The following is a 21855-nucleotide window of genomic DNA, read 5'->3' on the forward strand; positions in this document are numbered from 1 at the left end:
ACCTATGCTTCGAAAGTGGCACAATTCATTCAATAACTTTTCGGATGGGGGCAGAGGGACCCGGATGAGACCTAAAGAAAAAACCTAGGAAAGGCCAAGACGTTCAAGAAAATCGAGACGTTTTCCGTTCAGTTTCTAAATTAGATCTCACGTTTATTTGACAAAATTGGTTCTTATATACTAACATTTTTTATGGTGTTGAACGTGTCCGTACACGTTGTTTAATTGTATTGGTGCCAGTGTGGTTTATGTTTTCGTATGGTGTTTTGTTTATACTTCAATTCCACGCATTCTAGATTGATCCTAAACTAACTTGAAATTTTATGACCTCCTCGTTTTGGGTAGATAACTGAAAGAATTCGTTACATGCACATATGCATGTTTTTCGTCCTTCATGCATTTTTCTCCTAATTTCTGTCTGCCTACCGGATGCACCAGCTCTAAAATATTTTTATTACCCTACACGTTGTTCGAGTGGCTTATGCTTATCGATGAGCTCAAGAAACGGGCCGTTCCCAAATTGTATGTTTATTTAGGCCAGCGATTTCGTTCTCATACGATAAGTTACAATAGCTTCGAATTTTTACCCATGCTTAGCCGTTGCAAATGAAATATTGCGTTGCAATTTAAATCTCCTCAACTCAGCCGTTGCAATTTAAAAATCGCCTCAAACCTACCCGTTGCTACCGCAACAACCGCGTTGCTATGTACACGCGCTACGTACATGTTCAATTAAGCTGTTTGCTCAATTAGCGAAATCAATTGCCAGACAGGTAATTTGCCACGGGGTTCCTTTATTTCAAACACACTATTAACGCCTACATTACATCCCCGGTAACGGTTGCCGCCCCCGCCTATGGCCAAGATTTCTTCGCCTCGTGGCCACGGTATTTCTGTTTGTACTTCAGCCCGGTCACAACCGTCGAACTCTTCGGGAAGGCCGACTTTCCACCGAACATCGTATCCGTTTCCGGATGGAAGCGCACATAATCCTGCTGGATGTGGAGATTTTCCGGCAGCTCTACCGAGCGTATCGCATCGAGCGGAAGTCGTGTGTCGATTGGTGTTTGGTAGAATATCGTGGCATCCTCTGAGTACAAAAATCGAATAGAAAAGTATTTAGTACGCTTTGTACCGTTTGTTTGCGATATTAATTCGATTGACGTGTTTCTTACCCACGGTTTGTACCTCGTGCAGCATTGAATTCGGCACCCAATGCCCGAGCGCTTTGCCGCATGCCGACAGAAATGCAAATTTCTTCTCCATCCCACCGAACGGCTTCCTGGCGTCGGTCAAACCATTCTCTTTGGCCAACTTAAGCACCTGCTTGGCAACGTTTTCCGGTGGCGTGTAGGGTTTGATTGCGCGTAAGTAGCTGCCAAATGGAATGGAAACAACGTTCAAATAAAGCAGTTAAAGGAGAATATTAAGCAAAATCCACTGCTTACCCTCGAGCGGAAAGGGATTGTGCGACCGATTCAAACCGCTTGCCCTCGTACAGCAAGCTCTGCTCTTCCGCCTCCGCACGCATTGCAGCCGCTTTGGCCTGATTCGCATCGCGATTGGTAATTTCTGGCTTTTTGATGCGCTTCACACGATTTGAACTGGCATACCGGAAGCATGTGACATCCTGTAAATACAAATAGATGTTAGTAGCAATTTGCGGCTTTTGAAACCGAAGCCTTTGTGAAACATGAGCAGGTGAACGGGAACCGTTCCCGGCATGACCGTCACGTAACTCCCGGTGTGTCGCCACATTGTTCTTGAGCGAAAGCGTGCAAAACCTGTTCCCCCACAGCACTTACCACAGACTTTTGGGTGAGCAGTGCGACCGCATTCCTTCCCGCAAGTGTAGAACGAATAATGCCAGCCATTTTACGAGCCCTTTTTACGGAATTATTATTTTGTTGTACAATCGTGCTCGTGTTTTGTTTTCCTCTCTGACAGCGCAGGTCCGGACAATAAGGTCGGAGTTTTCAAGATACACCGACTGTCAAAAGTGCCGCTCGCGCGTCTAATCAGCTGTTCGTGAACAATAACAAAACGTTTTAGACCACCGTGCTTTAGATCGGTTTGTAGGGCCTGTTTTTGTTCAGATCGTTGAGCATTATTGATTAAATTGGAGGAAAAATAATGTTTTCACAAGCAAACAACGTGCACGGGTGATGTATTGAAGTAATAGAGCATATGATAACATTGAAGGTATGTAAAATATCTTCCGGGAAGTGCTTGGAATGAGTTTCATCATGTGGCGTGTTTGTGGTGCTTTTAGCTTACCGGATGCGTTCCACAACATTCGAGGTAAAGCAACGAAACTAAAGGAAAAGGAAATAAGATTGGAAGTTGAAGGCCTCCTGGATGCATTCCGGTAAGTCCATTTCATTTCTTCATTTAGTAGATTAGTTCATCTGTAAGCAACCTAACCACAAAACCGTGCTTGATCAGTGTTTAGAAATAGCACTAAAGAATAGCCACAATCCAGAGAAAGATGGTTAGAAAGCTTTAATAACTTATCTGTATTTTGCTGGACAGTACTATGCGGAATCTTATCCACTATCTTCCCACATTTGTTTTGTTTTGTTTTTTTTTTCTTGTTTTTGTAAGAAAACCATGCTACAAGTCTAAAGTTGCTTCCATTTATAGTTCGATTGAAGCGAGAAACATTTTTCTCTCGTAAGCGTATTTTATCGTAAATCTTCCGTGGTAATCCTCTCTTTTTATAGACGAAAAAAGAAGCTATAATAATCCCCCGCCACCCTCTTCTCACACATAAAAATATGTACCCGAGCGTACGATCTTTTTCGACCGCAGGAAGGACGGTCAATCAAGATGTGGGGAAATACGTTAAATGTTATGTTTTCCAACTTTTGCAGATGTCACGCATTCCAAGGTAACACACATACACGCCGACTCCGGTGTCGGTGTACGTTTGCCCGGCGGCGTGGGGTGGAGCGGGCGGGATGCTGTTGTTGCGCAGATTGATGAGCGCGGTCACCGCGGTGTTGCTGGTTAGCTTGCGTTCAAAGCTGACCGATTTTTTCTTTCGACCGTGCGTGAATGTCAGACAGCTATTTTTGAATTGTGATTATGATCCGGCCGGATGTTGGGCTGGTAGAAGATGGTACAAAAGGGAAGCTGTTTGAAGGCTCGTTGATTTCTTGTAAAATAAGCACTTTTGCTTGTCTATTAATTACGGGAACGGATTTCATCCGCACGATTTGTCGCACCATGCATCATCCAACTTCTCAATCGTTCGCCGTTCGTTGAGCAAGCCGGTGCAGCTATACTAATGCGTTCGCATTCGTCCACCGCAACGCGTCCACATCATCGAACCAAGACGAAACATGACGATAACAAACGGCGATATGAATCGCGGCGATAAACGTTAGCAAGCTGGCGTGACCATCACTGGTCAGCCACACGCGCCACACGCGGATGGCCTTCTGTTTTGGCCCCGCTCGTATGCCCACACAGACACACACACACACAGGGCGTCTCTTTTTCCCCCGGGGGGCACAGGTTTGGGGTGGAAAAATGCCATCGCACCAGGCGACCGATCGATCGCGGTGTGCATTTGCCGCTTTCCATCCCTTACGCACGCACGCACACATCAGCGTGTGCACATGGGGAGGGCTGTGGCTGTGTATGTTGCTTTGGGACAGGTTTGCTAATCAACCCCTCTGCTCTCCTCTCTCCCCTCTGCACCGAGGGATGGTGACTAGCGATGCCTCAGAGCGTAAGGAGCAGTTTTTGGACGCATTCGGTGAAGCTGCTCCCGGCGTTCAATGGCAAACTGTTGGAAACTGGTCGTCATCACACGCAGCCACACACATAGCGTACACAAACATCAAACGAAACGCAAGATATTTGTTTTCCTTGAACCAAATCAACTCTCTTACCCATCCATCGATGAGATCCAGCGCTGGATCGACCAGATGCACTATCAGCGGTTTCGGTTCGGGCAAACTGCCACGGCTCAAGTGAGTGAGTGAGAGCTACTTTGCTATTTTGCACAAACCACTTACGTTGTTTGTTTCAGATGGGGTTTGCTCATTTCGGGTGGTTTGTTTGCCACAAAAGATTGATTCAATATTGAAGCCTTTGCATGACGAGTTAGTTCGTCCTTGAGGAGCTTTCTTTCGGTGCATTGCTGATCGCCTGCTTGGATACTTTGCTACATGATGATCTTGCTCTATCTTTGATCGATCCTTGACGCCGAAGATCACAAAACATGTTTGAATTTATCGAACTTATTTCCTTCTAGCGTTTAGACAAGTTGATTGCTAAAATACTTTCAACCAGTCAACCAGCCCCGAAAAACAAACAAACCATTCCAGGCTGTTCTATTGCCACCGTTCGTTTGTGTGTGCGGGGGCTGTGTGCAGGAGTGGAAGGGACGGGCAGCACAGTGCGCTGCAAGTGCGTGCAAGACGACTTTCGAACGTATCGAACGTGTCGACGGTGCTGCCGCCGTCTCCCTGGGGCGTGCGGTACGGCCCCGGCGGTAGGGAACGCAGGGAGGCTAATTTTAAAACCAATTCAAACCGCACAGTTTCGCTCCTCCCCCCCCCCCGCCCCCTCCCGCGATGCGAAGCACCCATCGAAGGAAAGGCAATCCAAGCCCCGGCGTGCGTTGGTATGGCTATCGTTCGCGCGCCACAATCGGGGCCCGACGTGGAGCGAAGAGCCGGGGAAAGGGAAGAGGTTTATGCCAGGCGAACCACCCAACAACCCAGCCAGCCAGCCTGCCCGGTAGCCCGCGTTTCATAACCATCAAGACGACGTCGGAGCCGACCCACGACGACGACGACGACGACGATCGCCCCGTCGTTTCGGGTTTTGCTTTCTGCGTTCGCGTGCGCTCGCCGTACGAATTTGGCCGTTCGTCGCTTGGCCGGGCGTTCAGTTTTCCAGCAGCGCTCGATGTGTGAGCACAGGCCCGTGAGACTTGCTTTCGCGATCGGTGCACCCGCATCACCCAACGGCGTTTAGTTGTAGTGTGTTGGTTAGTCCACCCTCTGCTCTTTCCTTTTTTTCCTTCCATTCCTCCGCGGACTCGTAAGTGTAAGTGCTTCGATCGGATATAGTGGGGTTTGCTGCTTTCGTGTTTGTGTGTTTTATGCTATCGATCGATGTCTCCCTTTTTTTGTACCGTTCGAATTTCTACTGATTTCGAACGCAATCCGAGATGAATTAGGCTTTAATTTTTTTGGTTGTTAAATTTAGCTTTATTGATTTTTCAAACGATCTTCATTAGTGGTTGATGCATTTTGTGTCCTGCGTGTGTGTGTGTCTCCCTCCAAAAAACGCAAAAAGCGTGGTTGATGGAAAGTAAAAACAAAGTAATCCCACACTTTCTGGGAACGCATTAGTGGGCACATACAATCACCGACCGATCGCACTCTCAAATCGAATCAAATCGATCGAGCCCGTAAAAAACAGTGTATAAAGTGTGTGTGTGTGTGCAGAGTCATATGTGGTACGGGATATTGTTACGATCGCCGCTCGTGCCGTTTTGATTCCTTCGTTCCAAAATATCGTTGGACCGCTTGTTTCCATCATCGACTCTCTAGCGATCGTCAAACGTTTCTGTTTGTTCGTTGTTTTTTTGTGGTTGTTGTGTCTCTTCGTTTGGTGGCCCGGATGATGATGGTTGTTCGATCACGCGGCTGCCCCCAGGCCCTCCCCCCTCCGGCGGGTAGCACTTTTCCTTCCGGTTCACGAAATTTCCGGGGTGAATAATCTGGCGCTTCCGATGCAGTCGATCGCCGATCACCGATCGCCGCCACGGAGCGGTTGTACGTGTACAAGTGCTGCTGTGTCAGTGTGTTTGTGTGTGTGTTTGGTGTGACAGAGTGAATAGAAGTGCAGTTTTTTCTCCCCCTACCCCCCCCATGGCAAAGCATAAAGTGAAGCACAGTCGAGCCACGAGTGATTGACAGTGAATTCGGAAAAGCGCCCTTTTGTCAACTGAACTGAGTGTGTGTGTGTGTGTGTGTGGTGGGGGGCGGTCTGTTGCCTCGCATACATAAAATCCTATGCTGCGATCGAGTAAAGTACAAGCTGGCAGCATTACACACACAAAAAGAGGTAAACGAACGGTTTCACTCGCTAATTATTTAGTCGCTTACATTCATTTGTGGATCCGTTAGATGCGATTTTTTGTTGTTTTTGTAATTGCAATTGCAACTCCTCGAGCCCGCGAGCAGGTTTTTAGTTCAACGAAACGTCACAAGAAAAATCGCGAAAGCGAGGGGGTGAACGGGGTGTGCGATGGCTTTGCATGGGTTTGAACATTGGGCCCCATTGGGTTGGAAGGAAAAATAAATCTATCACCCGTTTCGTGAGCATCGTGTTGGATTGGGAGGAGAAAATCGTCTAACAGTCGCTTTTACCCACCCAAACGCGAGTCGTTTTGCATCGCTAGAGGACTTAAACGTTCGAGTGGATGGTTAGTTGTGTTGGTCTAAGATGTACTTTTTGTTTTGTTTTTCAAATCGATTTTTCTTGTTTTTTTTTCATTTTAAACGGAGCCGACTTAAGATGGTTGATGGTGAAAATGTAATGGTTTCATGTTCATGAAAATGTGTTCTTTTTAGGTTATAATAATTATGGTGTCGCGACACGGATATTCGCTTATTTTTGGAACGATCAGTAAGACTTAAAGATCATCTTTTCTTGGTGCCGTGACTAGGATATTCATACTTTCTAAGAGTATCAGTCTCTGATACTAGTTATGGTGCCGTGACAAGGATATTTAATTGATTTTCGAACGATCAGTAAGACCTGACTAGACCTTCTTGGTGCCGTGACTAGGATACGCATATATTGTTGTTTGAATAGTTTATAGAGGCTTTGGCTCCAACGGAGTTCTTTCGCCTCTTTTTTACGTATATATTCTTCAAGTATCGTATAGCCTTTGACTTATAACTCGCTTAATCATTGTTGGTGCCGTGACCAGGATATTCATATTTTCTTACTGTATTTTAAAGCCTTTGACGCGTAACTCGCTGAAACAATGTTGGTACCGTGACCAGGATATTTAAATTTTGCTCATGTTTTAATGCACTTGGTTGGGTAGAATTGTTCTTATAAACAAGTAGCAACCGAAATAACACATCCCATGTGTGTTTGGGCAGATCGGGCAAAAAAACGCTAGCAACTTCGTTTGTTATGCCACTCTTTGTTTAGCGTTGTCATTCGCGCATACGTTTGCCAACTGGGACGATCGTACAGCGTACCATTCACACATCATCTTGTCTCTACATCTACAATCTGTCTAGCATTACCATAACCATTCTTGTCCATTGCAACGTTTTTTTTACCATACAGTCTTCTCTCCCCCTTGATCAACCAAACATCAACAAACAATTCCTCCTGCCAAAGAAACTGCCAATTGTTGACCCCCCCGGGCAAACATTAGCATCGCAAATGAAGCTAAAATGCGAAACAGCGCCGTATCGCAATTGCGATTGAAACAATCGAAACCTCGCCGAATCCATTACGATCGCATCTTCCAACCGGCCTGGTGCCTTTGCCTTCGAAGCATAACGCATGTGTGTGTGTGCTGGTGCCCTTTTTTGTGCCTTGTTGGCTTTTGTTTACCGCGTTTCGCTTGGAACCAGTTTTGAACAAACGTCTGATGATCGCCGCGATCCGTTCTGAACTTTAGCAGAAAACCCTCGCTCAGTCGCTCGCCCGTAAGTGTGTGTGTGTGTGTCGACGGTCGCAGGGTTCTAAAGCAGAGGTCTGCTATCAATCTGTGCATTCTGATTCATCTGCCTCCAGCCGGGCGGAGACGAGGGCTAGACGAGAACACACGCATACGGAGCAATATTTGAAATTCTAATGAACCTGCTGACTCCATCCAGCGCACAACTGCCGGACCAGAGTGGGTTGGAGATGAAATCAAACCATTTGTTACGTTCGTGCATGTGCGTGTGTGTGTCTTCACAATGGCTCCATTAGATCGCGAGATCGCGTTATGGAGCAGATCGCCGCTTCCCAGTCCCCCGGGGAGAACTTGCCCGTGCGCTGCTGGCCATAAAAAAGAGCCGAAGAACATTTTAAAACATTATGCAAACGGATCATCATTTCGCCTTCACCGGTGTTCGACCAAAAAAAGGGGGGGGGGTTCAAGGGAGACCGGGCCGGATGGATTAGAACGATTAGGCCGAGCGATGCTGCTATGGTCGCTGAAATGTTAATCTGTGTTGGTGATTTATCACGCTTAAAATTTTCGTGCGATTAACGCCGCCGATGTTGACGATGATGCTCGGAGTTGAAAAACAAAATGTTATATTGGGTGAAAAAAGCCTATCTCCAAACCAGGGCCGTCCTTGATGGCGGTGGTACGGTTGCTTGACATTTTGGCGAGCCTGTTGGTTGTGGTTTTAGCCTTTCACCTTTTTACCGCACGGTTAGGAAATGTGGCCGCGAGGATGACGTTTTTCCTACCGACCGGGAGGGACATGCGATGGCTAGTGAATGTCACCGGGTGCCGGGGATCAAGGAGACGCACTAATCGCATCATTAGCGGTCAGCTCAGTGTCGTCCTGTTTGTTGTGATCTCATTAGTGCAGTCGTTGTGTTTGGTTTTTATGGTTTGGAGTGCTGCAGGATGGACCGGTGCGATAGGAGGAAAGTAATCCTTTTGATTTATGAGCGTTATTTAGTATTATTTTTTATAGTTGTTTTCGATTTATTATAGCATTTCGTGACACGATGTTTATGCTTAAAGTGTAGAGACGGCTAAAAATATATTGTTTAGAGACATATAAATTTGAAGTTGACAATCTATGCGATAGAAACACTCAAACACAGCCCAAATGATTTAGATTAAGCGTTTCCCATCGAAAACCAACAGCTTGTGACAAACGATTCGACACATGTTCCGTAATTTCAGCTCCATCTTGCACGCCATTAGTAAGCTTTATCAAACCATTCCGCTGCTTTCCATCTCACTGGCGCTCTTCTCATGCGTGCTAATACTAATCTTGCCTATCTCTCTCACTAACAGAATACGCCAACCACTTGGCAGCTTGGCTGAAAGTGGCTTTGGCACAAATCTGACCCGAATCCGTCACTCAGTGCGCAAGGAGATCGAGTAAAAGCAAAACAAATGGCAAGAAAAAACACACCGATACACTTTCGCAGTAACAAGCAGTGATTAATCTTGGGCCCAGCAGCCAATGGGGGGCGATGTGTAACCGTGCGATCATAAAACCGCATAAACACACCTTGGCGAGCATAAACATGCACCACGACGGACTGGTCGCGTAAAAGCGATCTCGTGGGTACAAACGGACGCGAATGCCGCCACCTTGCCGGGCAGCTTAATTGCAAACTAATCTCGCTGCACCTAATCTCGCTGGGCAGGATTTAACGCACACTGCACACACATTGCCAGCGGTGGAATGGAACGCGCGATGCACTTTCCAACCGATCAGCGGCGGTGCAGGTGTAAAATGTAAATAAAATAAGATCACCGCGCGCGTGCTGCATGCTCTTGCTACTGGTGCGTTCGTGTTTGTGTGCCCCAGCGTTACCGGAGGAGATGTTACTTTTTAATGCAGTGCGCAGCTACACAAACACCTGTCGAAAACAGAGCCCCGGACAAAACCCGTTTGCCGATGGGAGCCTTGGCCTGGCCGCTCTTGCCCATTAAATTCACTTTCCACGCGATCGCGATCGCTGTTGTCAGAAATTTGGTTGCAATAGCCACACTTTTTCACCCTGCCAGTGTGTGTGTGTGTGTTTATTTGCTTGCGTTTGCATGTGTGTTAGTTTTTTTCTTCTCTGTAGCTACTTTCATCGCTCACTCACCGTGTGAGTGATGCTTAAACGATCCTTTCCTTCACACCACACCGGTGGAGTTTGTCTATCGATATATGCTGCACATTGAGCATCACACTCTTCTCAGCCTCAAATAGTTTTGCCATCACACACAAACGCACACACACACCTTGGGTAAAGACCGGAAATACAAGTTACGCGGAACGAAACGGACCTTCTCCTTCCTTTTCCTTCTCATTAATCCCGCTAACGAAAGTGAGGTACGATCGTCAAATCTTCATCTGCCGGGGAGAAGTGCAGACGTATCATCCCCCCTCAAAAGATAGGCTCGCCCCTTGGGATGAAGCGGGGCCGATGAAGCGGGAGGACATAAGCGGGAATATTAATAACAATTTGTTACAAGTTATTGATTAGTTACGCGCAGTTGCAGTCGTAGCCGGCATGGGAATGGGCAGAGGGACCAATGTGGAAAGGGGAAATGCATCAATCTTGACGTAGTGTGGAGTGGATGTGCCTTGTCTTCGTATGGCGTAGCGACGAACGTACGACTCGGCACCCTTGCTAATGCACACTGTTTATGAATGACGTTTGACCGATGTTGGCGATAAAATGTATGCATGATTAGATTGTGTTCCATGTTTTACTGTGTTTCCTGATCGTGTTGTTTGTTGTCAAAGCAAGCTTTATCTTTCTTTTAATCTCTTTTACTTTTGATTTGTTTATTTATGTTTTATACCATTAATAGGCTAACGTTTTTAATTTTAAGATTGCCAAGAGTCACTATGATAGTTTTATGGTGAATCAATTTGAAGCTTTATTAGTTTTTGAAATTAAGCTTTATTTTACTTTTTGAAATAGATTTATAAATTTATCTTTTGTAATATTTTTATTATTTTTGCTTCATATATAAAATAAATAATTTATACTAATTACATTTTCTCATATTTTTCTATTTCCAGGTTTGTATAATCAATACATCCACACGCAACTGTAAAAAATCTGAACCGGAACATCTAAAGATCTCCTTTGCTGTATGTATCTTCGGCGCGTACATAAGCGACGAACCCCGCTTAATAGTGCACTGTAGCAAAAGGTGCTGACGATGCAGTTACCGGCTGACCCGAACCAATAGTTCGCCAGTCACAGCCAAGAGATAGGCGACAGGACGCGGGGGAAAAATCAATGCAACCAATTGCTTCCCCCTTCATGTCCCTTCTGCTAGGTTCAGCGCTTTAAGTACTAAGGCACAGCGAAACGAGAGCAAAAGTCGCTCCGAACGAAACGGTGTCCCCTGGCTGCTATAGAATCGGTTATATCATACCAGCCAGGCTTCGCGTAATCCCTTTAACCCGTCCAGACACGTCACAGAAGCGAAAGAAAAGAAGAGAAAAAAAAAAACAGACCGAACCGGGCAGCACACTTCGGGTCGCCCCACTTAAACCATCGGACGGTCCAATTTCCAAGACGCAAGATCGAACCGGTGCGGTGTATTGTCCGCACTACACCTTTCTCCATCGTTTCTGCCTCCTCCACCGGGGGAGGTGGAGGCCGAGGGCTTTGTTGTTCTCTTTCTCTCTGCCAGCGGTGGACCAGCGACGCCACGGTCGCCAAAAAATGCTTTCCTTCGTATGCTGCGAGCAGCGTACATAATACTTCCCCTTGGCGTTGAAGGCGGCGCAGGCCCGGGTGTCTGTTACAAGTCTGGCACGAATCAACCGGGGGAGGGCTTTCGAGGAGAAAGACGGCAATGCGAAATCCCGCTCCCCGCTGTTGCGAAAGGGGCACCGCGCTCGGTAGACACGCGGGGTCAGCGTGAGCGCAATGAAAATGCAAAGTAACAACCGCATAATAAGCGCGACTGCGCACACTCCCCTACACACACACGCCGAGTGCAGTTGACGATGCTTTAAGCAGACAGACTACTGCCGGGTGACATCGGGCTTCGCTCCAAGCGCGCGAAACAACAACAATCACCCGAAAAGCGCATTCGAGCGGGAACGAAAAGGACAAGACGGCGTGGATAGCAAGGCGGTACGGCAGTGCGAGAGACCTTGCGGTCTTGCGGCAATGATCGGGAGTTCGATCATCGAAAAAATAGTAGCGACCGTTGGCGCGCCGCACCGGTGCAGGCGGACTTTATATTATGCAATAATACGGTTTATTAAAAGCGATCATAAATCGAGTACGCTGATAGTGTGAGAGTGTGCGATCGCAAGGAGACGTTGGGAAAGCAGGAGAAAAAATGAAGCAAAAGCCACGCTGTTGCTAGGTAATTTCTGTGCCGAACGTTGCAAAACCAGCAGGACTCGCGTTTGATTGATAGGGACAGCATAGGGAAAAAGGCTTGAAAAATCGGGGAAGGAAAAATTGTTCTATTGTGAGTATCGCAGCTTAGCATCGTAATTACTTGCTTGGGGGGCGGGCGGTACAATATTCTACTAGAGCGTTTGGTTGGACTTGTTAAACCAGCTTTCAGAATGATGCCGCACGAACGGTTGCGAATGGTAGGCAGACATTTGTGGGCCATATTTTGGATCTACGTGCGGTTTATAGTGCTTGCGGTTATCATTTTTTACCTGGTGCAGTGGTACATACGCGAGTATGATGGTGGGGAGACGGAGGAAACAGGGGAACAAAGTGCAACGAAACCGGCCAGTGGGAAGGATGAGCTTTAAAGGCCAGGGCAGGATTATGTTTATTTCAGGATGCATTCATTTTATCCATGGCGATTCTTGAATGTTTGCATCGAATGTTATAAAATAACACATATTTGAGATGTGAGTCAAAACAAAAATCAACAAACAAACAGAAATTAGATCTATACGAGCTCATGTGCATTATTTAGCAGAACAATTTTGCCACCAGATGGTGTGCTATTTTCCAACGAAAACTTTGTTTGTAGTAATCATACATATATGAGTAGAATCAATCAATCAAAATTGCATGAAACGAACAGGCAATAAGACACAAACGAATCTTTAAACTGATAATCATCCAACGCTTTAAGTGGTAAATATTGCTTTAATCTGCCGTTTTGAATGTTTTGCAAATAATTGCAAATTTATTACTAATATTCTGACTGTTATCTTTGGTTTAAACCACCAGAGGTCGTTAGTTAATTTCTCTCAGGGAACATTAAGCAAGCACCTTATTAAATAAGCCTGACTGTTCGCTGATTTAAAGAACACATCTGGCGGTCTGGTTAGTACATTTAATGATGAATTATCAAAACTGTCAAATTAAAATTTTAAATTGACAATATTAATATTAAAAATAGACATACCCGATTAGACTAAACCCGATTGATAGTAAGAAAATAGTATAATAGAGGTCATTCGTATTTACAAATTATGTTTCATAATTATAGCATCAACCAGGAAATAGTAAACCTCCGACTGTTTGATGTCGCCTTGGCGCTCCCCCTATTTTCTTATTCAACAATGAGCCAACGCTACTTTTCCATTTTGTAACGCCGATGCCGATTTCCTCATCCACCCAGCTGGCTCTCTTTTGTTGCCGTTTCCCCCTGGCGAGCAATGTGGCAAGAACTTTTACGAGTGTTGACAAACGTCAGTCCATTTCGGTACGGTCCACCTTCCCCCAAGCCATTCACGCGAAGTTGCCGCTCACAAAAGATGGCAATCAATAATAAGCTTCCCTTTCTCCCCGCTAGTGTCGTTGGCTGCTGCTTGGCTAGTGTTGGGTAGAGCTGTTTGGGAGGAAATAATGTTCACAGTTGCTTTCAAATTTATCTCTCCTTCTTTCGCTCTTGATCTAGCACGATCAATAGTTTCTGTCATCGCCTTCGGTATGATCCGCGCTACCATCGACCAGCGCTGCTCGACTTAACATGCTTACCGAGCAACCACCGAGCAAATGCATCGAGATCGGTGTCCCCTCGGTTGGTCCCCCAATGGTGCTTTCGCTCTTGATCTAGCACGATCAATAGTTTCTGGACCGATCATAGCTAGCAGCGCAAATAATCAAATTGCATTAGAGCTACCAACATCCACAAGCTTACTTGAACAAACAAAGGCTTCGGGCTGATTTGTTGGATTGAGAAATGCAAAAAAATCTCCACAATTCAGAAGCAAGAAAAACGGTCCAGAGAGAAGAAAAATCTTACAGTTTCTCCTGCACGTAAAATTAAGCTAAGCTCGCGAAGCCTTCGATCGCGTGAAACATCCACCCCTAGCGAATGATCGTCTCAACAATAAGTGCCTTCTTGTGTTTAGTTCGCGAAGCCCTAGAAAGTGGCATTTGGCTTCTCGAAACTGCATTCCACTGGTAAAATTTATGTTTAGTTTTTGCTTCTCTCCCCGTCGTTGATGTCGAACCTCCCTCCAACAGAGCGCAATATGCTGCATGAGCACCGTAAATCCATCGCGAACAGATGATCGATGAAGAGAGAAACAGGGAGGCAAAAAAAACGACCGTTTTCTTTAAACATTTTTCAATCATCTAACGAAGGCAGACACACACACACACAAAATGGGTCCGGATTTTCCGGCCCACCCTCAGGGTGCGCGGAATTTTCGGAGTGAATTGTGTTTGTGCAAGCAAGTGAAACATTCATCAGCGCCGCTGCAATCAAACGCAGCACAAACCCTTTGCTTTTCGTGATTCGTTAGCAGACGCAGAGGCAGAGGTAACGCAACGGCGGGCCAGACAACCGGCCGGCCGTGAATTTGAGAAAGTTTGGTTGAAAAATCAATCTGAACCACCCACTGGCACTGGCAAACCACGTTGTGCGCCGGCAGCCGCGAGTCAAATCTGTTAAGCATAAACGAACCGAACGCAAAAATGCATCCTTTTTTTCTCTACGAAATGCAGGCAGCGTGGAGTCGCATAATAACTTTCAATCAAGGAAAAGCTTCTTCGTAAACATTTTGGAATTGCAAAGAAGAAAGAGAGAGAGAGAGAGAGAGAGAGAGAGAGAGAGAGAGAGAGAGAGAGAGAGAGAGAGAGAGAGAGAGAGAGAGAGAGAGAGAGAGAGAGAGAGAGAGAGAGAGAGAGAGAGAGAGAGAGAGAGAGAGAGAGAGAGAGAGAGAAAGAGCACATCAGAGAGACCCTTTTTGATGTATGCATTAGATAACCAACCGTTCCGTTTGGATACAAACGATCGATCAATGATCAATACATCTTCCGGAAATGTTTTCTCCAAACTACGTGGGTTTTTTTTTTGGAGGTTTCAATAGGATTTTTGGCAGCGCTTTGGACACAAGTGACCACGCTTCAATCTACCGGCTTCTTGATTGTTCGACGAGTACACACTGTGCGCGTCTTGATTTCACATCTGTGCGTGATGGAATGGTTCTCGGCGATGGGGAGGGTTTTGTTTTGGTGCAATCATCCACAACTGTTTGCAAGGTTGTAATGCAATTGCTGCTGCTGCACAACGGCCTGCTGAGAAGGCACAGTGAAGGCGATACGCGAAGAAAGCGTCGATCGATTCGTTGCTAAATAATGACGGCTTTGCGTTGCATTGTTGGGCTAGTTTTTTGCTGCTGCTGCTGCTGCTTACTGTTGCTTAAATACGTTTTTGTGTAAATGTATCTCAAGGGGATGGGTTTTTTTTCTTTATTAACTCCTCCACGTGATGGCATTTATTTAATGCGCCGCTCGTTCGATTTTTACCCCCTTTATGGTTAATGGGCAATTTTCTATGTATAATTTTCATTGCTTGCAGAGGGTTTAGTTGGAGCTGATTGGAAATTTAACATGAATAGTTATTGCTGCTCGTCCATAATTATATATAATCAATTATTATGTATTGTGCGCGGTTGTGTGCTGTATTGGAAGTGAGGTTCAATTTCACTTTTTCTTATACAGCATGTTCGTTGTGCAGCAGCTTAACAGGTAGCCTTTCACGAGACGTATACTGAAGGTTGTGATGGGGAAAATCTTTCCACTTGATTGACGATACTATGTCATGTAACTGTGCCGGAAATACTAATAGAATCAATTAGCAGTCCTTTCTTTGCTGAGCTCCATATACTATCGTGAATCAAGCCTTAAGTATGAAGGCAGAGGAAGTTCAAATTTGTTTTAAGCTGTATTGTATTGGTCTGACAAAATGCCTCCATAAACCTTCATGTTTATTACCATGTTCTTCCTAGTTATTATTGAAGGCCTGGAAAAACTGTGTTTATGTTGGACTTGCAGTTTTTGCAAGTTATTTTACAATCATATTGAATTTTAGAACTGTCCAACTGCTGCTGTTTCCTTGTGCTACTCACGATCGTGTGCCTTTTCTGAAGAATTGAGACGAATATCATAAACTCATAGTTTATAGTTAAAAGATTTACCTTTTAGAGGCGATCATAGGAAGCGCCATCTAGAGGGAAAACTGAGAAAGCAGAATCGACACTAATCGCATCCTACTTGTAAAACTAAAATTTGTATAAAATATTTGAAATGTTTTAATAAATAAAAACAAAATACCACACAATCAAAAAACAATGGATAACCTCATTGCGAAGATCGGCTTCCTGAGTGAAACCAATGGTGAGGTGAGCAAATCATACTCCAAAATGGTAACAACACATGCGCCATCATTAAATATGAATCGCATTCCCTCATTTGATTGATTGTAATTCGCCCCATCGCTTCAACCTTGCCAATTTGTGAAGAAATTTCTTACGCAATTTTCGCACACTGGAAATCTTTCGCACCACAGCACGTGGTGCGCTCTTTCTGTCATCGCCTCTCGGTATGTTCCGCGCTACGATCGACCAGCGCTGCTCGACTTAACATGCTTACCGAGCAACCGCCGAGCAAATGCATCGAGATCGGTGTCCCCTCGGTTAGTGTCCCCCATTGGTGCTGGTATTTCGATCACGTCAACGAACGGTTTTTCTTTATGTCACTCGCATCGGAACCCGCCGGGTGAGTGATAATCACGCTTGGTGGGGAGGAAATAAGCAATGAAAAAAGAGAAAGAAGCAAAAAAAAAAACAAAACGTGCAATGCGTCACCACACACACACACACGCACGACTTGCTGCATGCATTTTAACGATTTCCTAATTTTGTTACCATCTTTCTTTTCTTCTTTTCAGACTGCAGCCTGCCCGGAAGCTAGTCATCGTCAGCTAGCGTTCCCCCTCCCCCCATCGTTTACGTCTAGTTCACGTACGATTGCGTTTTATGAAACGTTTGTTTGGCACCCCCGTCCCATTTGTGTGCTGCTCGAGTGATATCTTTAGTCGATGGAGGATATGATAAGATGGTGAAAATGGCTGCTTTTCGCTTCGATAATGCACACACAGCCACACACACGCACATACGAGACGGAGGAAAAGCAATCGAAACGGAACAGCAAAGAAGCATTTAAATGAACCTGTAGTCATAATCGAGTTTGCAAGTTTGAATCGCGAGTTACGAATGTTGAATCATGTCTGTGTGTGTGTTTTCTTTGTGATCGTTTACTTTCCATTGGCGACGATCGACAGTCGATCCGGTTGTGCATCTGTATGTGTGTGTGTTGTTTTATGTTTCTTATGATTTTAGTTTTTCCATTTCCTTTTTTCTAGTGTCATTTTTTCCATATTTGAATTGTTTAATTAGCAAACAGTGAACAGTGAAGTGTTTGGTGTGATAGTTAACGCTCCTGATTTACAGTGGTGATCGCTAGTAGTGCTTGAAATAGAAACAAAAGAGTGCCTTAGACCTTTTGGTGCGATTCGTTGACAAAATAGTGATTGCAGAAGGGTAGCCAAGTGTTTTTCTAGGAATAATTACTCCTGCTGGTACAGGAGTGTCGAGCGCAACTTTTTTTGGGGCAGCAAGATAGAGTACTAAAGGTTAGTAGAAAACGATATTCATGTTACATTTACTCGAAGAACCATGTTGGAAGTAGTGTGAGCATGTTAAAAGGGGATATTTAGTCAGGTACATCAACTATTACACATAATAATAAATAAACGATTAGCAAAAGAGCAAGAAAATGTTTTCAAAAGTTTACTTAACTGCTCATCGTGATTAAAAAACGTAAGTTCTGGCACTTTCCCGGTATGTCGTTCAATGAAAATACCGGTCCAAAACCCTCTTTATACAAGATTTGTTTGGTTCAATAGAGCTCAAAACGCTTGTACTTGACGATTGAAAAGCAGCTAAAATATGTACAATAAAGCTTAAATACCTTTGATAGGATTTTACAAATGATTCCAAGCTTTCGATGTGGCAGCGCTAATGAACAGCATTCATCGTTTCTAAAGGTCAATTTAGAGTTTTCATAAAAGTGAACGTTTGGTTTTTTGCTATATTTAAATAATTTTTTAGTAGAACATGGCTTATCGTACACCAAAAGAAAAGATATTCAATTCATCCTATGTGTTCAGCGGGGAATCAAAAAAGTAATACATTAAATTCATTATTTCAATATGTTTTATAGTCTTAATACACGGGTAATTGAATTTCCTTTCTTTTGGTGTACGATAAGCTATAGGGTAAATGTACCAATAGTGGTGTAATTTGTAGTGGTACCGATGTGTTTTAATGGATTTAAAGTGTGAGGAAGGATAATTTCTGAATATTTTAACACATAGCAATTGGAATATGTTTTATCTACGCAATCACAACCATGTTTACCATAAAACACATCGAATTTACGAAAAAATACATATTTTTGTGACTGCTTCGTTGTACCTATAATGGTGGTATGGTTCCTATAGTCGTCGTATTGTGTTCCTATAGTGGTGGTAAACAAAGATGCATAAAAAACGGTGTACAATATCAATGAAACTTAGTTTCGAAGCTGTTTTCGTATGAATAGCAAGGATTACTGCCATAATATTGGTTTCTTGCGTAATTTGATCGTAAAAAAATGTATAAATTTGATCGATGAAACTATTGACAAAAGTACTGCATCACACCTGTCGTCAACCCACACCCGGAAGAGTGTGCTTGATTTGAAGTCAATTTTTCATTCAGCCATATAAGCGAATTTTGGCCTGTTTTTGGTAAATTACCTACATAAAACTCATTTCTGTTGCTTCTTTTAGTGAAAACAGTACGACATGTCAAAATTATCCTCATAAAAATCTAAAACGACCTGTTTTTATTGATTTTATAACTATAACCACTATAGGAACATGCCTTTTTTGTGTACCTATAATGGCACTATGGAAAAAAAACACTCAAAAATGCATAAATATGGTCAAAAGGCAAATAATTTTAGTAAAACAATAACATTTCATAACAGTTATGTTGAAAAACTAGTAATTGCGTGGTTATGTGGTCATTTAGAACGTTAACAGAAAAATGAGTTTCGTTATGAAATCCTAAGGATTTTGGAAAAATGTTGACACATTTCACAAAATAATGGATTTTTTGGTCACTAAGTAACGGAATGGCCCCATTTAACTTTTAAACCCTTTGTAAAAGGCTAAAGAACATTTCACACTAACTTAAATAACTTAATTACTTGTAATTTGCCGTATGAACCGCATTTTAGTCCAATACCACCACTATTGGTACTACCACCACTATTGGTACATTTACCCTATTGTGATTAATATTTAACGAAAAATAGCTAAAAAACACAAAATTTCACGTTCAATTTTACTCAAGCTGTAACGTGAGCATAACAATGGCAATGACTAAGAAAGTCCTACGCTGTAGTCTATATTGTAGCTTCTCTAATAAGGAAAGTTCTATATCGCATTACTTGACACTAAAATATTTAGATTTCGAAAAAAGGATATCTATAGTAAAACATGATAATAATCTGAGGCAAACGTCCATGAGTAATACGTTACTTAGATTTAATTTTTAAAAATTTATTGAAAATATTCGACTGTTATAATGTAACTGTAATGCAAGTGTAGAATAAAATGAACTGCTTAAGAATCGATTTTTGCAAATCTGATAAAAATTAGATTACTACGGTCCGCGCAGCAAATGAGCTTATTTACCATTTGCATGCAAATTTATCCATGTAACAAGGGGCGGACAGCCCACTGCACAAATCATTACCATTGCGAGAGCCTTGCATGCCGCAAAATGGGTGTTTTTTCCCCGTCCGCTCGAGGCCGGCCGTGTGAAATGTGGCCCATACCTCCACGGCCCTGATGGACCGGAAATCCCCCCCGGAGCGAAAAAGGAAGCAATACATTTATCAAACCTTCCGTGCCCGGGGTTTCCGTCCGTTCGTCCGGGGTTGCTGTCGCATTCGATGGAAGACTGATGCTAAACGTGATGCTTTCGATGTCAAGGTTTCTTGCAAAGGTATTCCTTGAGCATTAAGCTTTGCCCATCAGTTTTAAATCCATCGGGGAAGTACAGTGACGCAGTTTTAGGGAAAAGAAATGAGATATAATAATAATAAAAAGGTTAATTCTAAATCCAATTATAACACTTTGAATACAATGGTAATGTCAAAGAATACCTATCGATTAAATAAGCCAAAATTGCCAAAACATTTGCATGCCTACAAAGCCCACACACGGAACGTTACAACACTCTGCAACATCGCAACATCGCGTCAGCCGCGCTATCGAAACGAGAGTGAAGCACGATGAAATAATAGCCGAATCTAAGCTCGGTCGAAATCGAAAGTGTGTAAAAAGGTGTGGAAAACGGCAGCAGAAGATTAAGACGAAACGCACACAACACACACACACACACACACACACACGCTGTCTGTGAGGTTGGGGAAGAGAGTAGCAGAGCATAGTTTGGTCATCACCTTTCAGGCTGTGAGCTTTTGTGTGTTGCTCGATTGAAATGCAAAGAAAAGTTAACGGCACACGAAATAAATCGCGAGATAAAACATTAACAAAAACAGCATGTTCACATGTTCGCGTTTGCCATCGCAAGCATGAGAAGCATGGGGCAAATAGATGCAGGGTAAACTCGGGAGGAAACACCAAAGCGCACGATCTCGGTTCCGGTTGAGCTAGTTGAGTATAATGTTTTGCCGGCAGATGTAGAGCGGCCATAGTGTTTATTAATGGAAGGTATTTTGCTTCCTTTTCCTGCACTCGGCATGTGTGTAAGTGTGTGTCTGTGTGAAATTGAAGAAATAGTAACGAAACCAACCCAACAAAACCACTAACGATCCTTTTTAAATTGTGATTTCGCTTTCGTTTGCTTCACCACACAACCGTGTGTTGCTTTAGTTTTGAAGGTCATTTTATTGGTGGGTTTTTTATTGTGATCTAGAAACTACCGACACGCGCTGACGGTACATGTTTGGGCGTGTGTTGAAGATTGAAGATTGATTTTTTTGTTTTTCAAATCAAACAACCCCCTTGAACATGACATGCAAATTACCGATTGGGGCACAGTTCGCGCTGCTTTACTATTTTCGGTGCACAGCCGTAGTTTCACCATCGAGCGATTGCTGGTGAAACACCTAATAATGAAAAAAAAAGCTCTCCAAGCTGCCCTAAAGCTTACCCCATTCTTCAATCCGGTAGTGACTTCGATTTAGAGTGTTTTGACTTTAGCTCGAAGTCGAACGAATTTCGATACATTCTATAAATCACAGCACGGTCCCTTGCTTCTACTTCTTCGATCCAGCGCCAGTGACACTTAGAAGTGGGGTGCGCCATTCACTTTTGCCGCCTGGCGTTGATTTGCCACACCCGTTAACAACCGAAAGCGCGTGTTATAAATTACCTTCTCTTTCATCAACGCTCTGGCCCAACCGAGGCTCGTTGGCTGGCAGAGACGTGGTTCCGTTTTGCTGACGACGCTCTGCTGACGTACGTAAACCACACTCTGCTGTGGGACGCTGAACAATCTAATTCTTAGTGACACGGTCAGGGCATTAGTGAGTGTTTGTCAAGGGTTTTGATTTTGCATACCGGTGCAAAGATAATTGGAATAGGACTGTATGGAAATGAACAAACAGAACATGCACAAATAGTTTATTATGGCCCTCGAGGGGGGAGCTTGCGGGCTTATGAGCTTAATGATGGTTTTTAACAGCACAGTTGTTGCTAATACAGGCAGTCCTTCATTACCGGTTACACAATCAGATGGTGTTAAGGCATTGTCAATAGTGAAAGTGAAGATTAAATTGTTGGGCAAGGAGGAAGCAAAAGGAATGATT

The 21855-nt window shown here is 43.9% G+C and overlaps 2 protein-coding genes and 1 long non-coding RNA gene across 6 annotated transcripts in view; 2 read left to right on the forward strand and 1 right to left on the reverse strand.

The window, feature by feature from the left end:
• Positions 1-774: 774 nt before the first annotated feature.
• On the reverse strand, positions 775-1983 carry LOC1276176 (uncharacterized). The gene is made up of 4 exons (XM_315489.4): positions 1806-1983; positions 1449-1630; positions 1176-1375; positions 775-1090 (listed from the first exon to the last, which is right to left on the reverse strand). Exons 1-4 carry the CDS (start codon positions 1872-1874, stop codon positions 855-857), a joined length of 687 nt encoding a protein of 228 aa, XP_315489.2. The 5' UTR covers positions 1875-1983; the 3' UTR covers positions 775-854.
• Positions 1984-2041: 58 nt separating this feature from the next.
• On the forward strand, positions 2042-4221 carry LOC133391424 (uncharacterized). Its single transcript, XR_009764915.1, has 3 exons — positions 2042-2202; positions 2273-2368; positions 2874-4221. It is a non-coding gene; the product is annotated as an uncharacterized LOC133391424 (long non-coding RNA).
• Positions 4222-4885: 664 nt separating this feature from the next.
• Positions 4886-21855, forward strand: part of LOC4576332 (zinc finger CCCH domain-containing protein 18) — a 38797-nt gene continuing 21827 nt past the window's right edge. The window contains exons 1-2 of one of the 4 annotated variants that reach the window (XM_061645801.1): positions 4886-5064; positions 17330-17599. The gene's annotated coding sequence lies outside the window, so the exon portion shown is untranslated. Of the gene's footprint in view, positions 5065-17306; positions 17600-21855 lie in introns of all 4 variants that reach the window. The other 3 variants (XM_061645803.1, XM_061645804.1, XM_061645802.1) reach the window with 3 other exon arrangements.

Source organism: Anopheles gambiae, chromosome 2 (genome assembly GCF_943734735.2).
Source record: "Anopheles gambiae chromosome 2, idAnoGambNW_F1_1, whole genome shotgun sequence".
Classification (NCBI taxonomy): domain Eukaryota; kingdom Metazoa; phylum Arthropoda; class Insecta; order Diptera; family Culicidae; genus Anopheles; species Anopheles gambiae.

What these genes read in the sequence shown, in the direction of transcription:
- LOC1276176 (XM_315489.4), bottom strand. Translation starts at nt 1,874, where the DNA reads ATGGCTGGCATTATTCGTTCTACACTTGCGGGAAGGAATGCGGTCGCA. An exon ending in TGCTCACCCAAAAGTCTGTG is followed by an intron (nt 1,631 to 1,805) that starts GTAAGTGCTGTG and finishes TTGTATTTACAG; the next exon opens with GATGTCACATGCTTCCGGTA. An exon ending in CAATCCCTTTCCGCTCGAGG is followed by an intron (nt 1,376 to 1,448) that starts GTAAGCAGTGGA and finishes TCCATTTGGCAG; the next exon opens with CTACTTACGCGCAATCAAAC.